General features: G+C 41.4%; 1 protein-coding gene across 3 annotated transcripts in view; it reads right to left on the reverse strand.

Annotated features, from left to right (window-relative positions):
- BICD2 (BICD cargo adaptor 2) overlaps nucleotides 1-19,617 on the reverse strand; it is a 100,012-nt gene that overhangs the window by 18,735 nt on the left and 61,660 nt on the right. For all 3 annotated transcript variants that reach the window (XM_063121269.1, XM_063121268.1, XM_063121267.1), the window contains exon 3: nucleotides 980-1,132. In XM_063121269.1, coding sequence (XP_062977339.1) covers nucleotides 980-1,132 — 153 coding nt within the window. The remainder of the gene's footprint in view (nucleotides 1-979; nucleotides 1,133-19,617) is intronic.

The following is a 19,617-nucleotide window of genomic DNA, read 5'->3' on the forward strand; positions in this document are numbered from 1 at the left end:
GCTTAATCAGGGATCTTTCAGATTGGGTTGTCAGAAGACGACCAAGACTGTAACCTGAATTGCTGATGGACTGTTGATTAGCATAATAAAGCTTATTTACTTGAAGACTGAGCAGGAAGGGCTCAGACCTGGGACATATCAAATTTCAGGTCAACTTCTATTCTGCATAAGGTGAAAACTGACATGAAACTAACATATCTAATCACACATCCAAAAGACCCCACATCAAGTACCTGCCAACTGAAGATAACACTTCTTGCATCTGATGAAGCTGACTCTGGTCTACAAAAGCTTCTGTTGTAATGCATTTGTTAGTCTTTAAGGTACCACAAGGCTTAGTGTTGTCTTGCTGCTATAGACTAATATGACTACCCCTCTACAAACTCTATTAAGGTTGCCTGCAGTGTCATTAAGGTTGCTTGTATTGCGAAGTGAAACAGGCAAAGATAAAGTCAAAAGAGATTCATCTCTAATAGTAGCCTTCCTCAATGTAATGCCCTACAGATATGTTGGACTAACTTTCATCAGTCCCAGCTAGTCAGCATGGCTAATGGTCAGGAATTCTGGGAGTTGTAATCCAAAGCATTTGGAGGGCACCAGGTTGTGGAAAACCACCCTATATCATTGAACAGTGGTATCATAATGGCTTTTTTAAAAAAGCCAATCATGGGATTTTCTGGACTGGCACTGGAAGCAAAAGAGAAGCTTTCCACTTAAGAACGTAAGAACATAAGAAGTGCCCTGATGCTGGATCAGACCACGGGTCCATCTAGTCCAGCACTCTGTTCACACAGTGGCCAACCAGCCATCGGCCAGGGATGAACAAGCAGGACATGGTGCAACAACACCCTCCCACCCATGTTCCCCAGAAACTGCCTCCAATACTGGAGATAGCACGCAACCATCAGGGCTAGCACTTCTATAACCATCTCCGACATCAAGTGTTCTGCCTCTGAAAGCAAGAGATTCCAACACTCACCTGATTCTGTTTTAGAACAGACACTTGTTTCTGAAGGCAGATGTTCTCCTCCTCAAGTTCAGTGTAATCTTGCAGCATACGAGCTTCTCGGAATTTATACTCTTTGATGTCGTCGCGCAAGCGCCCCCTCTGGATCTCCACATTCTGATTTATCTGCAACAGATACATAATAATGATCTACTATTTGTCTTTGCCACAAGACCTTATGGTTTAAAAGATTTTAAGGAACTATCTGACAAATAACCATATGTCTTCCCCACTCCCTATGCCCAGCACACCTAAAGAGGAGGACTTGAATTTATCTGTAAGGCATCCTTTGAAAAGACCATCACCTTCAACTGCTGGTTTTAAAACTACAAGTCCATATTTAACAATTTCTTTAAAGTGGCCCTTATAGAATCTAAAAGGCTGCTATAAAGAAGAGACAACATGAATTAACTGGAGCAAAGAAATAAGATGGATATGCTTTTAAAAAACAAGAACGGTTTGTTCTGTATTTCCTAACGAGAACAAAATTGACCAGAGAAGATATGGATTCTCTTTCCCTGGAGGTTTTAAAAAAACAGTGCATGAGCATCTGTCAGGTATGATTTAGGCCTAGAGAAGCTAGCTGATGATCTGTGATGCTCCTATGAATCTATGATTTACTTCAGCTGTCTGTTAAACATTATCATCATTGCGGGAGTGGGAGAAGAGAAGAAGAGAAAATGAAGCTGTTATACAATTTCAGGTATAAAAGAACAGCCAAATGCAGTTGTAACTCCATACAGCTTCCCACAGAGGTCTGAAAAGCAAAGGAGTAAAGAAGGCGAGGATTTCTGCAGTAGTTTAGCCATCAAAGCCGTGTCACCGTATCTGTGCCATCACTGAATCAACTGCACGGACAACAAATAGCAAGACAACCTCATTCACTTCCAACAGCGGTATGCAACTAACAATTAAGGCACCAAACATTTTGTCACGCTGTTCCATCTTTCTATTTGCATGAAACCCACTTTCAAGTATGCAAGTGTCCAGGATGCTTCCAAAAGAGGTGATATTTATCAGCACTCATACTAGAGGACAGTAAGGATATGGCTCCTATACCTTCTCTCCACCCTCTCATTGCTTTGGCATTTCATCATTATCCAAGTGACTGTTTTCCGTGTCTCCAAAACATGACAATTTGAAATAACCTTCTTTCATTCTCTTTCAAGCCACTGCCAGATCCTGTCATTTCTTTCTTTCAACACCTTCAGGAACAACCTTCCCCTTCTTTTATATCAATCCTCCTTCCTGCTGGCCCTGCCTTTTGCTATTTTGCCATCCTCTTTTGCCAATTAAATATCTCGCTGCTAAATTTATTCCTCGCTGTTACTTAAACATCTCCCCTCTCCTAATGCATCTGCCCTAGCATGTCTAGGAAGATTGGGGATAGCTTTAGTAACCCTGGGATTTTTTATTTATTTATTTTTTTATAGAGAGAGGACAGCATTCTTGCTTCAACAATAAATGGACAGAATGTTTTCTTCCTCACACCAACTCAGTGCACAGACATCTGCTCATCTGGAACAGCTGATGCTACAAGGACACAAGGAACGGTCAGGCAATATCCAAGACACTGTGGGAGAGTTCATACAAAAAAAGTGTATCCAGGATCAATTGTACCATTGGAGCACATAAACAAAAGCAGCTTTTATTAATGGGATTTAATATCACAGTTATAAGATGCCACCGAATACCAACAGGAGATGACTATTGCACTCATGTCCTGCTTATGGGCTTCCCAGGAGCATTTGATTGGCCACTGCGGGAAACAGAATGCTGGGCTAGAGAGGGCTTTGATCCAGCAGGGCTAGTAAATTGGCTTAAAAGGGGGCAAGCAATAAGAAACCTAAATATAACAGTTTGAGCAAATAAGAAGGTCTTGCATGCCACCGCACCGCAACACTTGGTGTTAGACAAGTCTCTCTGTGGAGACTTTTGCAGGCAGGGTGCCACCACTGAGTAGGCTCCCTCTCCAGCCACTACCCATCTCAGTAGGCAACAGTAGCCAGAGCGAAGACATTCACATAGTGTGTGTGTGCGTGTGTGTGTGTACTGCACGCATAATGGCAGTCCTGTTGAGGTCATCACAATGATCAAATGGGTACATAAGAGAAAGGAAAAGACACAAAGAAGCAGAGTTTGTTGCTAGAGGGTTCAATGGCCTAAAGCTGTCTGCTGTTTTGACATTGCTGGGCAATCTGGAATGGCCTGAAATTTACTCCTTTTTACCAAAGGGAACTTTCTAGCTTCCACCCATCCTAATTCGGATGATTGCAGGAAGGACAGTGCAAAAGCGACACAGCCACTACTGGATGCCAATACTAGGGAGGAGCAGGAACGTAAGCAAAGAGCTAGGGAAAGTACCAAGAGCTGTGCTGCACGCTTGCCTAACCTACATCAGTAAAGATACATCCAAAGACAAAATGTATGCATTGCTCTTCAGCAAAAATAACTCTCAAAAGAATCTTATATGAATGTTTAAGAATACAATTAAAGACAGAACAAAAGCAAGAACCAAAGCAAAAATGAACGAAAGAAAAACCAAAGCAGAGAAAATAAAATACTAGCATTAAAATAATAAAAGTATAAACTGTCTATCTAAAACGCCTGGAAAAATATAAATGACTTAAGCACCAAAATGGCAATATGGATGGTGGCAGGTAATCCTACCAGGAGCCAGCATCCCAAAGGTAGGGTACCACAAATGGAAAAGCACTGCTTTTCTGGTCACCACTCATCTTACTTCTAACAGTAGGGGAAGGGGGGAAGAGATAAAGACCTCAAAGGACGATTTGAATGCCACACAGGCTCATGCGGCAGGAGGCCATCGTTTGGGTATCCTTCTAAATCTAGAACTCACTAGACCAACAAGGTCTCCCTGTGTCTAAATATGTTACCTGGTACAAGTAATACGATTTTGAAAGAATATGTCTCATTTAAAATCCTAACCCTATTAATCTCACTACTCAATATACAATTACATGTCACCATAATTTTATTTATATTCTTTCTTCTCCCATCCTGTTCCATTCTTCTCCTGTTTTTATTTTTTGCAAGGATTCAGTATTCTACCACCATGACTGGTGCATGGTAGAACATTATTCCATCACATTTATTAATTCATAAATATAAAATGCCTGTTTTTCCAAAATAGGAGGAAAACAACTGTGCATTAAAAATACACTCTGCAGTTTTTTAGGAGTTTTGCTTTGAACTGCTCATAAATGTAGCAGATATTTAAATATTTATCCACACAGCTTAATTTATGAATCCCAAACATCCTTCTCCTGCAGTGCTTTCACAAAAACACTCCATGAAATGGTCAAGCCTAAAGAAATAGGTTTCCCCACTTACCCTCCCCCCAAATAAAGAGATTAGTGACTTTTTCATAATCCACAGCCCAACAACAATCCATGGTTCTCTTTATGGGTTGTTTATAGTTAACAAACTGTGATTTGTTAGCGTGGCTGGATTCACACAACACAAGAACTCGTACTAGAAATTTATCTTGAACCAGAGTGCCACAGCTAATGGAAGTTCTTTACTTACACACAAACTACAAATCTGATATTTCAGAGGGAGTGCAACCCCATCCAGAACAGGCAATGAGCCTATCTGGCAGACTCAGGAACCACTCACCCGCAGGGCTTCAACCTTGTCAGGATTCAACTTCAGTTTATCGGCCCTCATCCTGCCCATTACTGAGTTTAGGCACTGATCCAGGACTTGCACAGCCTATCTTGTTTCAGATGTCACAGAAAGATAGAGCTTTGTATCATCAGTGCATTGATGGCATTTTGCTCCAAATCCCCTAATAATCACTCCCAACAACTTCATGTAGATGTTAAACAACACTGGGGACAAGATGGTGCCTGCAGGACCCCATAGCTCAATTGCCAAGGGCCAAGGAATGGTCACCCAATGTTACTCTCTGAAATTGATCCAGTGCGCATGGGATATATCTTGATACAAATAAAGAGAATGCCAAACTGGCATGATAAACTCAAAACTCTCTTTGGCTAATAATTATACCCTTTTGTACACCACTGTGACATCATAAGCTGAAGGGAAGTATAAAGCTATTTTCAATAAATATTTGAATCAGGATGGCAAAGTATAGGGACACACAGAAATTGCTGCTCTCTTCTGTTCCAGATATAACTCTGGAAGACTTCAATACTGTCTCTAAAACAAGATGGTTTAGAGCATAGGTAGACAGACTACAGGCTTGCAGGATCTATTTTGTTTTTTACTAGACCCACGAGGTCTACTAACAAGGGCAGACACAAAATGGTGGCTCGGGGGGAGGGGAGATTAAATTATCTACTGAACCCCATGAACAATACTGGATATAAACAAATACAAATTGATATCTAAATTACTATAGATCAGGGGTTCTAACACAAAACTCTCGAAATGCCAGCAGAGCTGACAAAGCTGTGTTCAAAGGCATCAATACCTTTCTTTTTTAACTTGCAATTGTTATAGTATTAGGAGACAGAACCTCTTGGAGATCTACTGCCAATCACCAAGAGATCTACCAGTAGATCCCGATCTACCTTCTGCCCACTCCTAGCTTAAAGTATCTAGTGGACATTGGGGTACAAATGGAACAGAGTATCCTGGAAGAGAGCACGCCACACTACAACATTTTATTGCAGTTCTCACTTGTACCAAAAATATCTACAGACTATCCCAGGACTTGGAACACACATGCCATATCAAGCACCGATTAATTTCAATAGGCCAAATTGGTTCTTTGCCAATCGCTGTCACTTTGTCTCCAACCCCTAGACCTTGGGTAGTTCTGTGTAAAATACCCATCTGGAACCAACCAGAAAAGCACTCAATCAGATAGCTGAGATGCTTCACCCAGATGTGTCTTGGCAATGCAAGCAGGGGAAGACTAATATAAGCAACTAACTAGAGCAACAGCCTTTATCCCTTCTCCTTCAAATGCTGTAACTAAGTTCAATTTTTGTCATCTCTCTCTCTTTCCCCCCCAAATGACCCAGAAGTAACCTCACAAACATGACTGACCTTGCCAATTTTAATTCATGTAAGATTGTTCATCACAGTTACATCCACAGCTTTGACCCCTAAATTTGGAAACATTACTAATTCTGGACGTGGGATCTAAGTCAGACATTCACTTACCACAAATAAAAAAATGCAATAAACACACCTATCATTCCAGACTGAAGACATTTCTATATAGTCAGCATTGCTAAATTTAAAGAGTATATTTGGACAGCTAGTGTGTTGCTACCAAGTTTTGCTCTGCCACTTCTGTGTAGTTTGTTACTGTTGATGATGTTGTTGCTGTTACTGCTGCTGGAAAAGTCATCAAACATATTTCATGATTCCATGAAATAAAACACAACATTCATTATGATAAAACCTGCCCTATTTTCCCACACTTGAGACACAAACAATGCCTTTGAGCTGATGTGTAATTTAGAGAAACAAATGTGGAGATATGGTAATTTGGACAGCTGTCTGGATATATTTTTTCAAGGGACTTCCTTTCTCTCCCAATTAATTAGCATAGGGTTTCCAGCAAGAACTGCCTCTGAAGGAATCACAGATGGTGGGGTGTTGTCTTGTGAGAATAAATGTAAAGGAAAGCCACTTTCCCCACTCCCTGGGTTACAATTATGGAATCACAATTATGATGATGTTTCACAGATGTTTCGTGCATTACTTTTTAATGGGGCACACACAGGATGCATTTTTCTTGATTCACTTCCATATCTGAAGGGTAAAATGGTAATGGCCATGAGCTGAACATCCAATGTGCAGAATGATGCCTGCCTCTGGTTCTTTATTTTGCATTAAAGCTGCACAAGGTTGAAGTACTCCTTGACTAAAAGGCCACTCATTTGAAAAGCTACTGGATCAGTCTGAAGACAAATCCATGTGTCGTTTCTCAAATCTTTTGCCCCTGCTTCTCCATCTAAACTTTCATGACTTACCCTCAACCTGCACCAGCTATCAGTTTGGCACGTGTGTGGAGAGTCTTAAGCCTGGAATCTGAATTGGAGCGAATGGGTTTTGAAGAATATATTAGCAGGAGTTCTCCCCCTGTCCCCTGGCAGTAGGACCCACCTGGCTCCTCTAAGCATTGATGCAATGGACAAGAACAGAACAGCTCCTTCTTTCCACTGCTGCTTGTAGAGTCCATGTTGAGGGTCTCAGAAACAGAAAAGATCTCCTTCTTTCCTCCACCTGCTTTTCTTCTGTCAGCAGTGGAGTATTTGCAGAGTCCTAGCATTTCAAAAGCATGAAGTCTGTTGGGATGCATGTAAATTGAGATTGCAGCTCAGAACACACTCAGTACTTGCCTGCAGCAGCACATTGCAGGGAACATCAGTAGTGGTGGGTAAGTGTCTTTCAGTGAACCTTTTCTTCCACTATGGTTGTCTCATTCAGAAATGCCCAATGGGCTTTGGAGAAGACTAAGGGGTTCTACAGAACAAGTCTGGAAAACCTGTGCTAAGCACTATTCAGTTGTTACTCATCTGAAGGTTTCATGAGTACAAAGGCAGTGAGCCTTCAGCCCCGCCCATTGTTGTGCTGCTCTTTCCGGCTTCACAGATATTCAGAACAAATATCTATTCATGTAGGCCTAGGGATGCCTGGATTTTGTGAAATCTGCCCCATGTATGTTTCATGGATCGTGCAGTGTCATTTGTTCTGGTGTTCGTTCACGGAAGGATCTGATTCCACCCCACCCCAGTTACACAGAAAAATACGCAACTAATTCCAAACGGAAGTTCGCAACAATTTACATGATTTGTGTTAGTACATGACATTTAGCATATTGTCCCCCATTTCATTAGACTTTTCCTTGTGTACATTTTCCAGCATGTCACACATTTCAGCAGAAATCTGCTTATTTTCCTGCAAATGAATTTGCGTAAATTTCGGGAAGAAAAAAAATCTGACACTTTGCGGACTTCGAGCAGCCTGGGGAGGCCAGTTTGCAGCAGATTCCTCAGGTCAACTTCTTAGAAATCCGAACTCATTTTTTTTCCATCTCGAATTTCTCCGGCATCCCTGTCTAGGCTTTCCTGCAGGATCAGGGTTCTAAACTGTGTGGGAGCCCGACATAAGAGGCACCATGCTGCAGATGTCTCCGCTGAATATCTGGGAATCCAGAAAAGAGGCGCACAACAATGGGGCAGGGCAAAGGTGTAGGTCCACAGCGCTACACTATTCACACCACCCCTTCTCCCCCTTTAAAAAGAATGTATTCCACTTTGTATTTTTCTATCTTGCATTCTACCTTGAGAGAGTTCTACCTTTAAAGGTGACCTAGAAATAATTTTAGATTCACACAAGTAATGACCGAATAAACCTTTTTTTTTTTTTAGAACTGGTATTTGTCATCCAGTAACACATTCAGTATTTTTAGCCACCTGAAAAGTTGGCTTCTAGAAGGACCAGTGAAAGGATATAAACAAAAGCACAGGTTTCAAAGGTTCTTCCCACACTGGGTGTGGGGGCGGGGCGGAGTCTGGCATCCCAGAGTGCAGGACATGGAATAATGGGCTCAAGTTACAGGAAGCCAGATTCCGGCTGGACATCAGGAAAAACCTCCTGACTGTTAGAACAGTATGACAATGGAACCAGTTTCCTAGGGGAGGTTGTGGGCTCTCCCACCCTAGAGGCATTCAAGAGGTGGCTGGACAACCATCTGTCAGGTATGCTTTAGGGTGGATTCTTGTATGGAGCAGGGAGTTGGACTTGATGGCCTTATAGGCCCCTTCCAACCCTACTATTCTAAGATTCTATGAAGCATGACAAGCCACCAGCCTTCCTCCCTAGTTTGAAGTTGCCAAGGTGGGCAGAGGTGACCCTAGCAGTGGCATGACTGTCCTCATCTCGTCAGTTGAATAGTTGGAAAAAAGGATGGGATTGTTGGGCACATGCATGGCTACTAAGCCACCTGGAGTGCCTTGGCCACACACGACAAGGGTAGCCAGTCCCTCTTCCCCTCTCCCCAAATTTCCTGCTCTCTGGCAGCCTACCATCCCTAGGGATGGCAGTAAGTGGTTACAATTTTCGGCTTGGCCAGCAAGACAAACCAAAAATTGTAGATCCCTGCCTAAGCAAGTGCACTCTAGGGGGATTAACATCAAGTCATAGTCAAGGGGTGCCCTGTAGTCTTGGCAAGAGCTTTGCTGAATAATAATGTAAAAACAAAAAATCTAGCTTCGTTTACAAAGAAAACAGACAAACTAAACATCTGTTTCGCATTTGTTTAAACTGAGATGCTACAGTGAAAATCACTGTGGAAATGTCATGTGAGGAGCAGAACTGGGCAGTTACATAATTTAGTTATTTGCAATAATACTCATTACTCTTATCTGCAAATGGAGCTGCTCTCAGCTGGCATTTCAGCTGACGAAATATGTCCTTAGGTCGTCACTTTTCTGCAATACAGAAGAGCTTATATACACGCTGTACCATTAGATAGTTATTACTGAAAAGGAGACTGGAACAAAGTAAATAAGAACAGCTTCACCACTGGACTGCAGGGAGAAGTCTTCAACTTTCCACAAATGTCTTCTCAGGACTTAGCAACCATAGCTATTAAATTAATAAATTATATTTAAATGTTTTATGTTTTATTAATTGATTAAATAACAGTAAACATATTAGAGCAACTACACTTAGATTTTTGCCGTTTTGCATTTGATTCTGATGTTTGTACCCTTAAGTCTATGACACACCCCAATCATCACAAAATAATCTTGCAACAGCCTGTGATTACTTTCTGATACTGCTTATTGTATAGCAGGATGAGGGTCAACATGAAAGTCAAAGGAAGTCACAATTGTTTGGGCGGGGGAGAGAAACAAACCCTCTCCTACCAGAATGGAGCTTATGGTCACATAATGATTTAATTAAAAGTTAAGTGATGAAGATAGATCTTCACTCATGCATAGCAAGAACATTAATTCTTGAACAACAGGAGACAGCTGGACAAAAAGGAACTTAAGACATTTGGGTAACAGAGTTATTACATGGGAACATTAAACACAATATTTGCATTGATACATTATTTTAATATCAATGTTTTCTGAAATCAGAATGCATTTGAAATCAGAATGTATCTTGGGATTTCTGAATTAATCAGAGACTGTGACTCCAGGCAGTCGCCCTTAAAACAGATATGCTGCTTTTGAACATCCCTCTTTTGAATATATCATGCACAACAACAATGGAGGAAATCAGAAACAGATGCCCCCCCCCTTAAATAATATGCAGAGCAAGCCGTCTGCATTTCCATTACAATTCATCATCTTTGGGATGCCTTTTCTCTTTATGGGTTCTCAAAGGGCTACAAATGATAAATGATAGCTCTTTACTGAGCGAAATACAAAATTCTTATAATTATTCTAAGGGGGGTGGGGGAAGACAAAGAAAGAAACTGTCAGTTTAAAATCAGCTTCAATGAAGATAAAAGGTGGGAAGCCCAACAGCTGCCATCTGCAACGGTCTGTAGTATGCTGAGGCAGCACCCAGCAGCGGGCTACTCTTCTCTAGGCCTGAATTTTCTTGAAGCTAATGAAAGAAATGCAATTACTGCGCCAGTTTTTCCTGCCACGCTCTCTGGTGACTTAAAATCAAAAGCGGGTGGGGAGGAACCATATGCTGGTCTGCCTAATTTGGAAAATATGTTAGGGAATGAGGACTGGTTCTGCAGACCGAATTTGATATCAGTTCCTTCAGGACACAAAGCTGCTCTCTAGCATGCATTTTTAAAAAGCATAGGGTTGTATCTAACATTAGTCTTACTTAGAGTAGACCCACTGAAATGAATGGGACTTAAGTTAGGCTGGCATTGGATACAACCCTTTGATAGCACACATTGGGAGGAGTGGAAACCTTTATTCAGGCATTCTATAACCAAGGATAATCAACACGCAAGGAATGCAGGTCACAGTAATGGCCATGGAAAGGACTGCAAGCAAAAAGCCACCACTGTCAAAAGCTAACAGTAGGCCCTAAAACAGTGTTCTGGGGCGGGAGGGGGAGGGTAGCTTTGGATATGCTGGATCCAAAGCACCTCTATTCCCCCATGTGAAGGTATTTTCCCTCCGATTTATTTCATATGGGGAACCACTGGGGGGGGGGGGGGAACCACCTCCTGCCCTGGGTGCCAGCAGGGCTCCAGATGTCTCAGTGATCCATAGAGAATCTCTCCTTTACAGCCCACTTAGGATTTCTCTATTTATCATTAATGCAAAACACCAGTTGCCAACTGACACACTGCACTATGAATAGCATTCTGCAGGGTTGTGGTTTTCTTTTTAAAGAGTTTCCCTATCAAATATGGCAGTGTACTGGGTTCAGAGATGGGCTATCAATTGGTTAATTACGGCAGTCTCTAGGTCTTTTCATAAACACATTCCAGACGCCAGTAACTAGCCCTTGCAGAATCTCAATCCCAGATATTTCACGTTCATACTCACTAAGAACTAATTCATAAAGTATCTATCAGTTAAAGTGCTTAGCATATATAAGCCCCTGCACCACGTGCAACAAGTACGACACTTGGGGCAGGTTCCAATGGTGCCCTTGCATGGGCGGCCATGTCCACCAGTCCCAGTGCGCACGTGACCTCTTCTGCTGGCAGCCACGATATAATGCTTCCGGGGGCAAGCCCCCATATGAACAGAAATTCCGGAAGGTACAGGTCACACCCATGCCAGAAACAAGCATTTCTGCTCATTTTGTGGCTTGCTCTTGGAAGTGCTACATCGCGACCGCCAGCAATAGGGCCGGTCACATGCATACTTGGACCTGCAAATCACTGTTCAGGTTATGCTAGAATTCAAAACGAACTAGGAGCCCTGTTTTCAAAACCAGGTTATGCTGATATCCTGGTTATTTAGCTGCAGTAGGATTTTGTTAAATCCATTCTGTCTGTTTTTCATGGATTGTCAAACATCTTTCGTTCCATCATCTGCTCATGGACGGAACTGGATGTTTTTAATGAATGTTAGAGAAATTTGTTCCACTTGCATTTTGTTCTACTTGCAGTAGTGCTAGTGTAAATTTACACGAATCCCTTCCTAAAGGTAAAAAACCAGTCTGCAAATCCGCAGAATCCATGTGACTCAGGAAACGCCAGTCTGTTGCAGTATCCACAGGTCAGATCTATAGAAATCCAAACACATTTGAATATACTCCAGATTTCTCCAACATCCCTAAACTGCAATTAACATCGCTGTTTATGTAATGCTTAATTGGTTATGCAAGGGGGGTTGGGTCCTGCTTCCACCAGCTATGTAATAAGGAAAGTCACAACTGTACTGGTCCTAGCAGACATTAATGAGCGGGAGCTGGGGCAGGGGGAGAAGGAACCTTGTAATGTTTATGTTGGAAGTATGATTTGTCTATAGGCACATTTTATATTATGCTCCTATTTCTGTTTTGAATCAATCTTGTCAGCTCAAGAATTGTTGCCTCCTAAGAGAAGCAAAAGTTTAAGTCTATGCTCTGGACATGGGCTCTAGAGTTTTGAAATTCATTATGCTTGTGCCTTCACCTGCATGCCAAGATTTAGTTCAAAAGGTATTCAGAAGACATCTGTCTCCTGCAATTTCTCTCAGATATCAGGGGTCATTTCCCTTGTTGTGGGGTGCAGAGGTTAAGAAGCACAACCCATGTCTTACTGCTAAACCAACAGCATCTTAATTTCAGTTCCTACCCACCTAACAGAAATGCATATGGAGAACTACATTTCCTACATGTTTATACTTAGCTGCAAGGCTGTTCCACTTCCTCCCACTTTGCAGTTGTCACCTCTACTTTTCCTTCTTTCCTTACATGGCACACTGCACATGTACTTTCCTGGCAAGTACAGGTGGTGTTCGGCAGAATATATATATATTCTGCCGAACACCGCCTGTATATGCTATGCAATTTAATTTCATCTTGATCTCATTCTTGCATGCTCTCCTTTTCCTTACCACATCACCCATTTTCTTTTGATATTATCTTTAAAACAGAGTGAGCAACTCAGGACACACTCTGCACATATGATTCATATGTATCTTATAGCCTCATCTTGCTGTGCTGCAATTACGACAAGTCTGGGCTTTTATTTTGAACTGTCAAGGGAATGAGTCAGATTTGTTCACATCCTTTCAGTCGTGTTTTTCAACTTGACTAACATTGTGACAACATTAACATGAGAGGGACAAATCCATATATATATATATGACAAATGTAAAGAGGCTTTATGTTTTCTCTATTCTTTTTAAACAAGAACTATTTGTAAAGCAAATATATGTGCTTAGAACACATGACTTAGACTTGGCTCTCAGTGCAGGCTTTAGGAAACCTGTAGTTGCAAAGTAAGGTCCAAGTTTTTGTCCTGCCCTTTTTATCTGACTACTTTAGCAATTTGAGGATAACGATACACAAAGGATTAATCAGCATTTTGGCTATAAATCCTGTTGGGAACAGACCGTGTGCCCCTGACTTTGGGAATACTTTGCCCTCAGTAATGATGTTAAGGCAGGTGCTTATGGGAACTTGGAGATCTGGAACAATTAGGCTACTGTGTATATAGAAAAGAGCACCAGACAGAGCCAATGTAGGCAGATGGGTACTAACAAGAAGCTTAGCTGGCTACTATGGTGACAGCGCTGGCACCTAAAAATAAACACTTGCTTGAATTGGGGGTGGGAGGGGGATGAAAGTGCCTGGAGGGGGAGAAGCCTACAAATCTGGCTGAATAGACCAGAATCCAGATTTTTGTCCCCCCCCCCCCCCCCAGCCTTACTTTACCTGTGTTCAATTTGAATTGTTACTGGCAAAAACACAAGTCCCTAAAACTTGAAAAACAAATAGACGTTCAGAGAGAGTCAGCCTGAAGAAATCCCAGCTAGGAAATTTACAGGTTAAGAAGAGGGAAATATTTTATCTTCATCTTATACAGTGAGCAGAAGCAAGGTGGATTAAAAACAATTTTTAAATAAATAAATAAAATCAGATTTGGGAGGAAATGGATTTTTTAAAACATTTAAATCAATTTTTGTTTATTTAAAAACATCATAAATACTAAATTTCTCTCTAGGTTAAAAATAACATAGTTACAATTAAATCTCATCATAAACATCCTTAACCTAAATTTATGCCTCATAAAAATGAAGTTCTCTACCAATTAAACATGGGCATTAATTCCAGTTTTTAATCTCATGAAAATAGCTCTGTCCAGCCTAACAGCTCTTACTTCTTGAATGTTTTGAGCTTTCGGTTTCTTTGACTAAAAGTCACATGTGCAAAGACACAGGCTATACAGGATTGTTGCTCTATGCTTATGTAGTGGTGGAGTTAGGCCAAGCAAGGCAAAGGAGTTTAAGACAGAAAGACAATATAGCAGGGTGGATAAAAATAGAAGCTTAAAACGGAACCAAAAAAGTGGTTGTTTTTTTAAAAAAATTGCAATTGGTTTTTTTTTCCAGCCCATTAACTATCAAATTAAGTTGCCCATTAACTTGCTGTGACCTATCAGTCAGTCATGGCATTTTGATTTTGGTTGCTCCTTTGCGTTGTTATTTGAGGACAAGGCTGGGCTAAGGCAAAGAGAAGCAGGAAGGAGCAACGTTGGAAAGAAGAATAAAAACCAAAATTGTTCAGTATGGATCTTCCCATACTAAGGCTGCAATCCTATATCCACTTACCCGGGAGTAACCCTCATGGAATTCAATTAAACTTATTTCTGAGGAGACATGTATAGGATTGTGGTGTTAACTTCACACTGTCATGGATACTGGTCATAAGAAAGATACTATATGGGAAGGTTTTAAAGCATTCACTATAAGCAAAAAAGGGAAACATGTAAAATATATATAGTGAAACAAAGGGATAAAAAACCCGTTTGTAAAAATTAAACAGTGTAAATAATAACTTATTTAGTTATAACATGGCTTATAGTCAGATTTGCACCACTGTTCAGGAAATATATGAAAAGTTTCAATGGGGAATTTTATTTAAATCAGTGGTTTAAATCAAACTTCCTTTTTTTCTGCTGGTTTAAATCATGACTTAGGTCCACCCTGAGCAGAAGCATTTCTCTTTGCTTGGAATGAGAGGCACATGAATACGGAAAGGCCAGGGGAACAAAAACTAAGGACAAGTGACATCTTCACTCCATCGTGCAGTATGAGCAAAAGCTAAGAAGCACAAGAGGAATGGGTGCAACATTGCTGAGGAAAGGCCATTATAGGGTAACTTGCGCCATAATCTCTTGCTGCCATTGGAATGACTGCATGACAATAGGAAGCAAACGGGCTCTGTGGAAAGAGGAACCAGAGTCACACAGTTTGAAAGCGCTTCTGTTTGTTCGTCCTAAAAAATAATGCAGGTTTTAAAACTGCCAGTCCAAAGGGTTAAAGAAAAGAAAACCTGCATCAACAGTGGTCTAGCCTCCTCATGTCACAGAAACACATGGCTAACATTAGAGATCTTTTATTTGAACCTGCTGCTGAGGCCAAACAAAATAGTATAAGGAATCACAACCTGAAGGAGGAAAACAAACTAAAAAGCTTGTTCATACTAGAACACCAAGGAATGAAAAGCTGCAAAGAGGAGCACTAACTCGACCTGAATTCCCCAGTACAGTCAGCCACTCACCTTAATGTTCCTTCTTTCACTCACCCCCAAAGCTTTTTTTAATCTGGGAAAAGGGAAAGGGTTGGAATATCTAAATAGAGGAGGCCCAGTCAAAAAGAGTTGTCCTTCCACAAATACATTTGTATAGCTCCCTCTCAGTGAATTTATAGCTCAATGACAGTTTTATTGAAACAGGCCTGATTGTTAATATAAATCATAAAAGAAGTGGGCAAAGAAGAAGACTTATGATCAGAAAAATGCATTTTGTGGATTAATTTGTGGTTTATTTATGCAGCCCTGCCTAGCAAAGATGAGTGATTCTGTAGATTAAAAATAACAAAGAAACTTTCCTCAAAAGCAGCCTTCGGAAAAGCGCTCCCTTTTCATGGTTTTTAAAATGAATAGAAATTGCTCATACTTTCCTGATTACAGTGAATGAATCAAGAGTTCTGTTTTTCTAAACAAGATTTAATAAAAGATTAGGGAGAGCCTTATTATTATTATTATTATTTATTTATATAGCACCATCAATGTACATGGTGCTGTACAGAGTAAAACGATAAATAGCAAGACCCTGCCGCATAGGCTTACATTCTAATAAAATCATAATAAAACAATAAGGAGGGGAAGAGAATGCACCAAACAAGGAGTATAAAAGTCAGAGCAAAATCAAGTTTTAAAAGCTTTAGGAAAAAGAAAAGTAGCTGAGCTTTAAAAGCTGCGATTGAACTTGTAGTTCTCAAATGTTCTGAAAGAGCGTTCCAGGCGTAAGGGGCAGCCGAAGAAAATGGACGAAGCCGAGCAAGGGAAGTAGAGACCCTTGGGCAGGTGAGAAACATGGCATCAGAGGAGCGAAGAGCACGAGCGGGGCAATAGTGTGATTTTCTTTAAAAGCAAATACACATTTTGAGCAACGTTTGGTTGCTTCATAGGATGTATAAACTGCAGAACTACCTGTTTTTCAGTTTATTTTGAAAATGGAAGTGCTGTTATTTTTGGGACAACATGGTTAATCTTAAGGAGAAGCAATATTGCTAGTCACCAGTGATGTTTTATTGATCATCCCCTTGCTAAGTGGAACACAGAAACATAAGAAGAGGTCTTATATCTTGTCAGACCACAGGTCCATCTAGCTCAGTCTCTCCGAACCTAGTGCCCTCCAGATGTTTTGGACTGCAACCTTCAGCATTCCTCACCATTGTTAATGCTGGCTGGGGCTGACGGAAGTGGAAGTCCAAAACATTAGGAGGGCAGGAGGCTGGTGAAGGCTGATCTAGCTCAATACTATCTATACCAGGGGTGGGCAACCTGTGCGCCACATGCAGCCCTCCACCACTCTCTATGCACCCTGTGCAAGCTCAGGGGATCCTCACCCACTTTGGAATCCCACAGCAATCCCAATCAGGGTCACTGTTATGGGGAGAGACTTTCCCTTAGTGACCCCAAAATACTACTCTGACTGGCAGCAGAGTACTTCAGGCTGGAATCTTTGCCAACCCAAGCTGGAGATACTGGGGATTGAACCTGGTATTTCTTGCATTCAAGTCATGTGCACCCCCATTAAGCTATGGCCCTTTGCTGAATGACGGAATGGGAAAATTAGTGTTGTTTCAGCAAACATAATCTGCTGAGCTAGCTCATGGCAACAACCAGACTTATATTCAGTTACCACCCTATCAGCATGCCTTAACAGGAACAAACTGTAAAACTGAACAGACAGTTGTCCAAAAAACCCAACAACAACCCAATAACACATCGGCAATTATTTCTTTGCATCACATGTATTAAAAGATCATAATGTCCTTGGAAATGGGTGGATAGTTTTTGTGCACATATGTATGAACATGTGGCTACAGAATAATCATCTCCAAAGAGGTCTGGCAGGTCTAGCTAAAAAAAAAATGGCTCAAAAAGCTGGCATGGGTTTACAGAACAGAGCCCTAAAAAACACATTCAGCATATATAAGAGGATTACAAAGGTGACTGCAAAACTGAACGCAACAGACTGCATACAGCTTACTGTCTCACGAGTAAGTGAGATGCTACTTTCTTAAAGATCCTAGAGTCCATAGTACCCTTTTCTATGTTCTGACACACACTTTGTAAAGTAGTCCTTTGATCCACGATGCCCTCACCTGTTGGAATTTTCAACTCCTGAGCCTAGTCTATGATGATACTTCCAAAATTTCTCCATATATTGACACTTCTGACCACTGATATAATCAAAAATGTTGTTTGGTTTCCCCCACTGTTTGATTCCTTACAGCACTGCTGTCTCAGAGTGAGAACACTCCCCTGTCCAGCAACCATTACAATGACTTTAGTATGTGTACATAAAAGGGGCAACAAGCTACCAAAAAAAAAAAAAAATCATTCCCAGACACTCGCCTGTAGCATATTAGGGATGGAATGTGCAACTTAATCAGGAATGACTGTGTCCTAGCGTTTGTTCATGGTCCTGCAATTATGATTTAGTGCTAGCTACCCATGCCAATGGATTGCTGCCTGTCTGAAGTTGTGGCTTCAGTAGTAGTCTGTCTGAAGTAGTTAAGAGAAATGCTCTTTGGTGTGGGTAATAAGACCTCCCTACCATTAGGCGGAATAAGGCAGCAGTTGATAATAATACGGAATAATACTAGGAGGAGGGCTTTCTCCGCTGTGGCACCCCGGTTGTGGAACGAGCTCCCCAGAGAGGTCCGCCTGGCGCCTACACTGTACTGCTTTCATCGCCAGCTGAAGACCTTTTTATTCACTCAGTATTTTAACACTTAATGTTAACTTAAATTTAAATTTTACTGTTTTAACTCTGTATTTTAATCTTATATCAACTTTGCTGTGTGGTTTTATCCTGGTTGCGCTTTTTATACTGTATTTCGTAATTGTGTTTTAACCTGTTGGTGTTTTACTGTGGTTTTAATTTTTGTGAACCGCCCAGAGAGCTTCGGCTATTGGGCGGTATAAAAATGTAATAAATAAATAAATAAATAAATAAATAAATTGATGGGAGGTGGGGACAGAGAAGGCAGCCCTATCTGTCCCTCTCTGTTGAAGGACAAAGCTGTGTATTCCCTGCACCCCTAAAGCTAGCTTTCTGCCCTCAGGTGAGGTGGAGGATCCTGTTCCATCACCAATGCTGAAGAAAGGCAACCAGGATGATCAGGGGTCTGGAAACAAAGCTCTACGAAGAGAGACTGAAACAACTGGGCATGTTTAGCCTGGAGAAGAGAAGACTGAGGGGAGACATGATAGCACTCTTCAAATACGTAAAAGGTTGTCACACAGAGGAGGGCCAGGATCTCTTCTCGATCCTCCCAGAGTGCAGGACACGGAATAATGGGCTCAAGTTACAGGAAGTCAAATTCCAGCTGGATGTCAGGAAAAACTTCCTGACTGTTAGAGCAGTACGACAATGGAACCAGTTACCTAGGGGAGGTTGTGGGCTCTCCCACACTAGAGGCATTCAAGAGGCAGCTGGACAACAATCTGTCAAGTATGCTGTAGGGTGGATTCCTGCATTGAGCAGGGGGTTGATGGCCTTTTAGGCCCCTTCCAACTCTACTAATCTATGATTCTATAAGTCATATATTGCTAATCTGGTCAACGTCTGTCAGTGGAACTGGTGGAGAGCAGGGAGGGGCTTATCTTATCTTTCACCTCAAGCTGCAAATATCTTGGATCAGTTCTGGTTCTACCACTGAATACTGGGAGAGGGGTGCAGACTTCATGTTCTCCTTGAGGGCTTCTTGGAGGCTTCTGGTTGGCCACTAAGGGAAACAACAAGATGCTGGACTAGATGGACCTTTTCTTATGGCCAAGAAAGCATCCCAACTATCTAATGTCAAACATAAAAGGGCCTTCTGACACTTCAAAGGAAGGGAGGCTTCCCATTAGCAATGCTGCTTCCTAACTAGCATTGCATTTAATCGCTTTTTCCCTCAGGCTCCCCCTGCACAGTCTTGTCTTGCTTTCAGAGC

Source organism: Elgaria multicarinata, chromosome 3, assembly GCF_023053635.1.
Source record: "Elgaria multicarinata webbii isolate HBS135686 ecotype San Diego chromosome 3, rElgMul1.1.pri, whole genome shotgun sequence".
Lineage (NCBI taxonomy): Eukaryota > Metazoa > Chordata > Lepidosauria > Squamata > Anguidae > Elgaria > Elgaria multicarinata.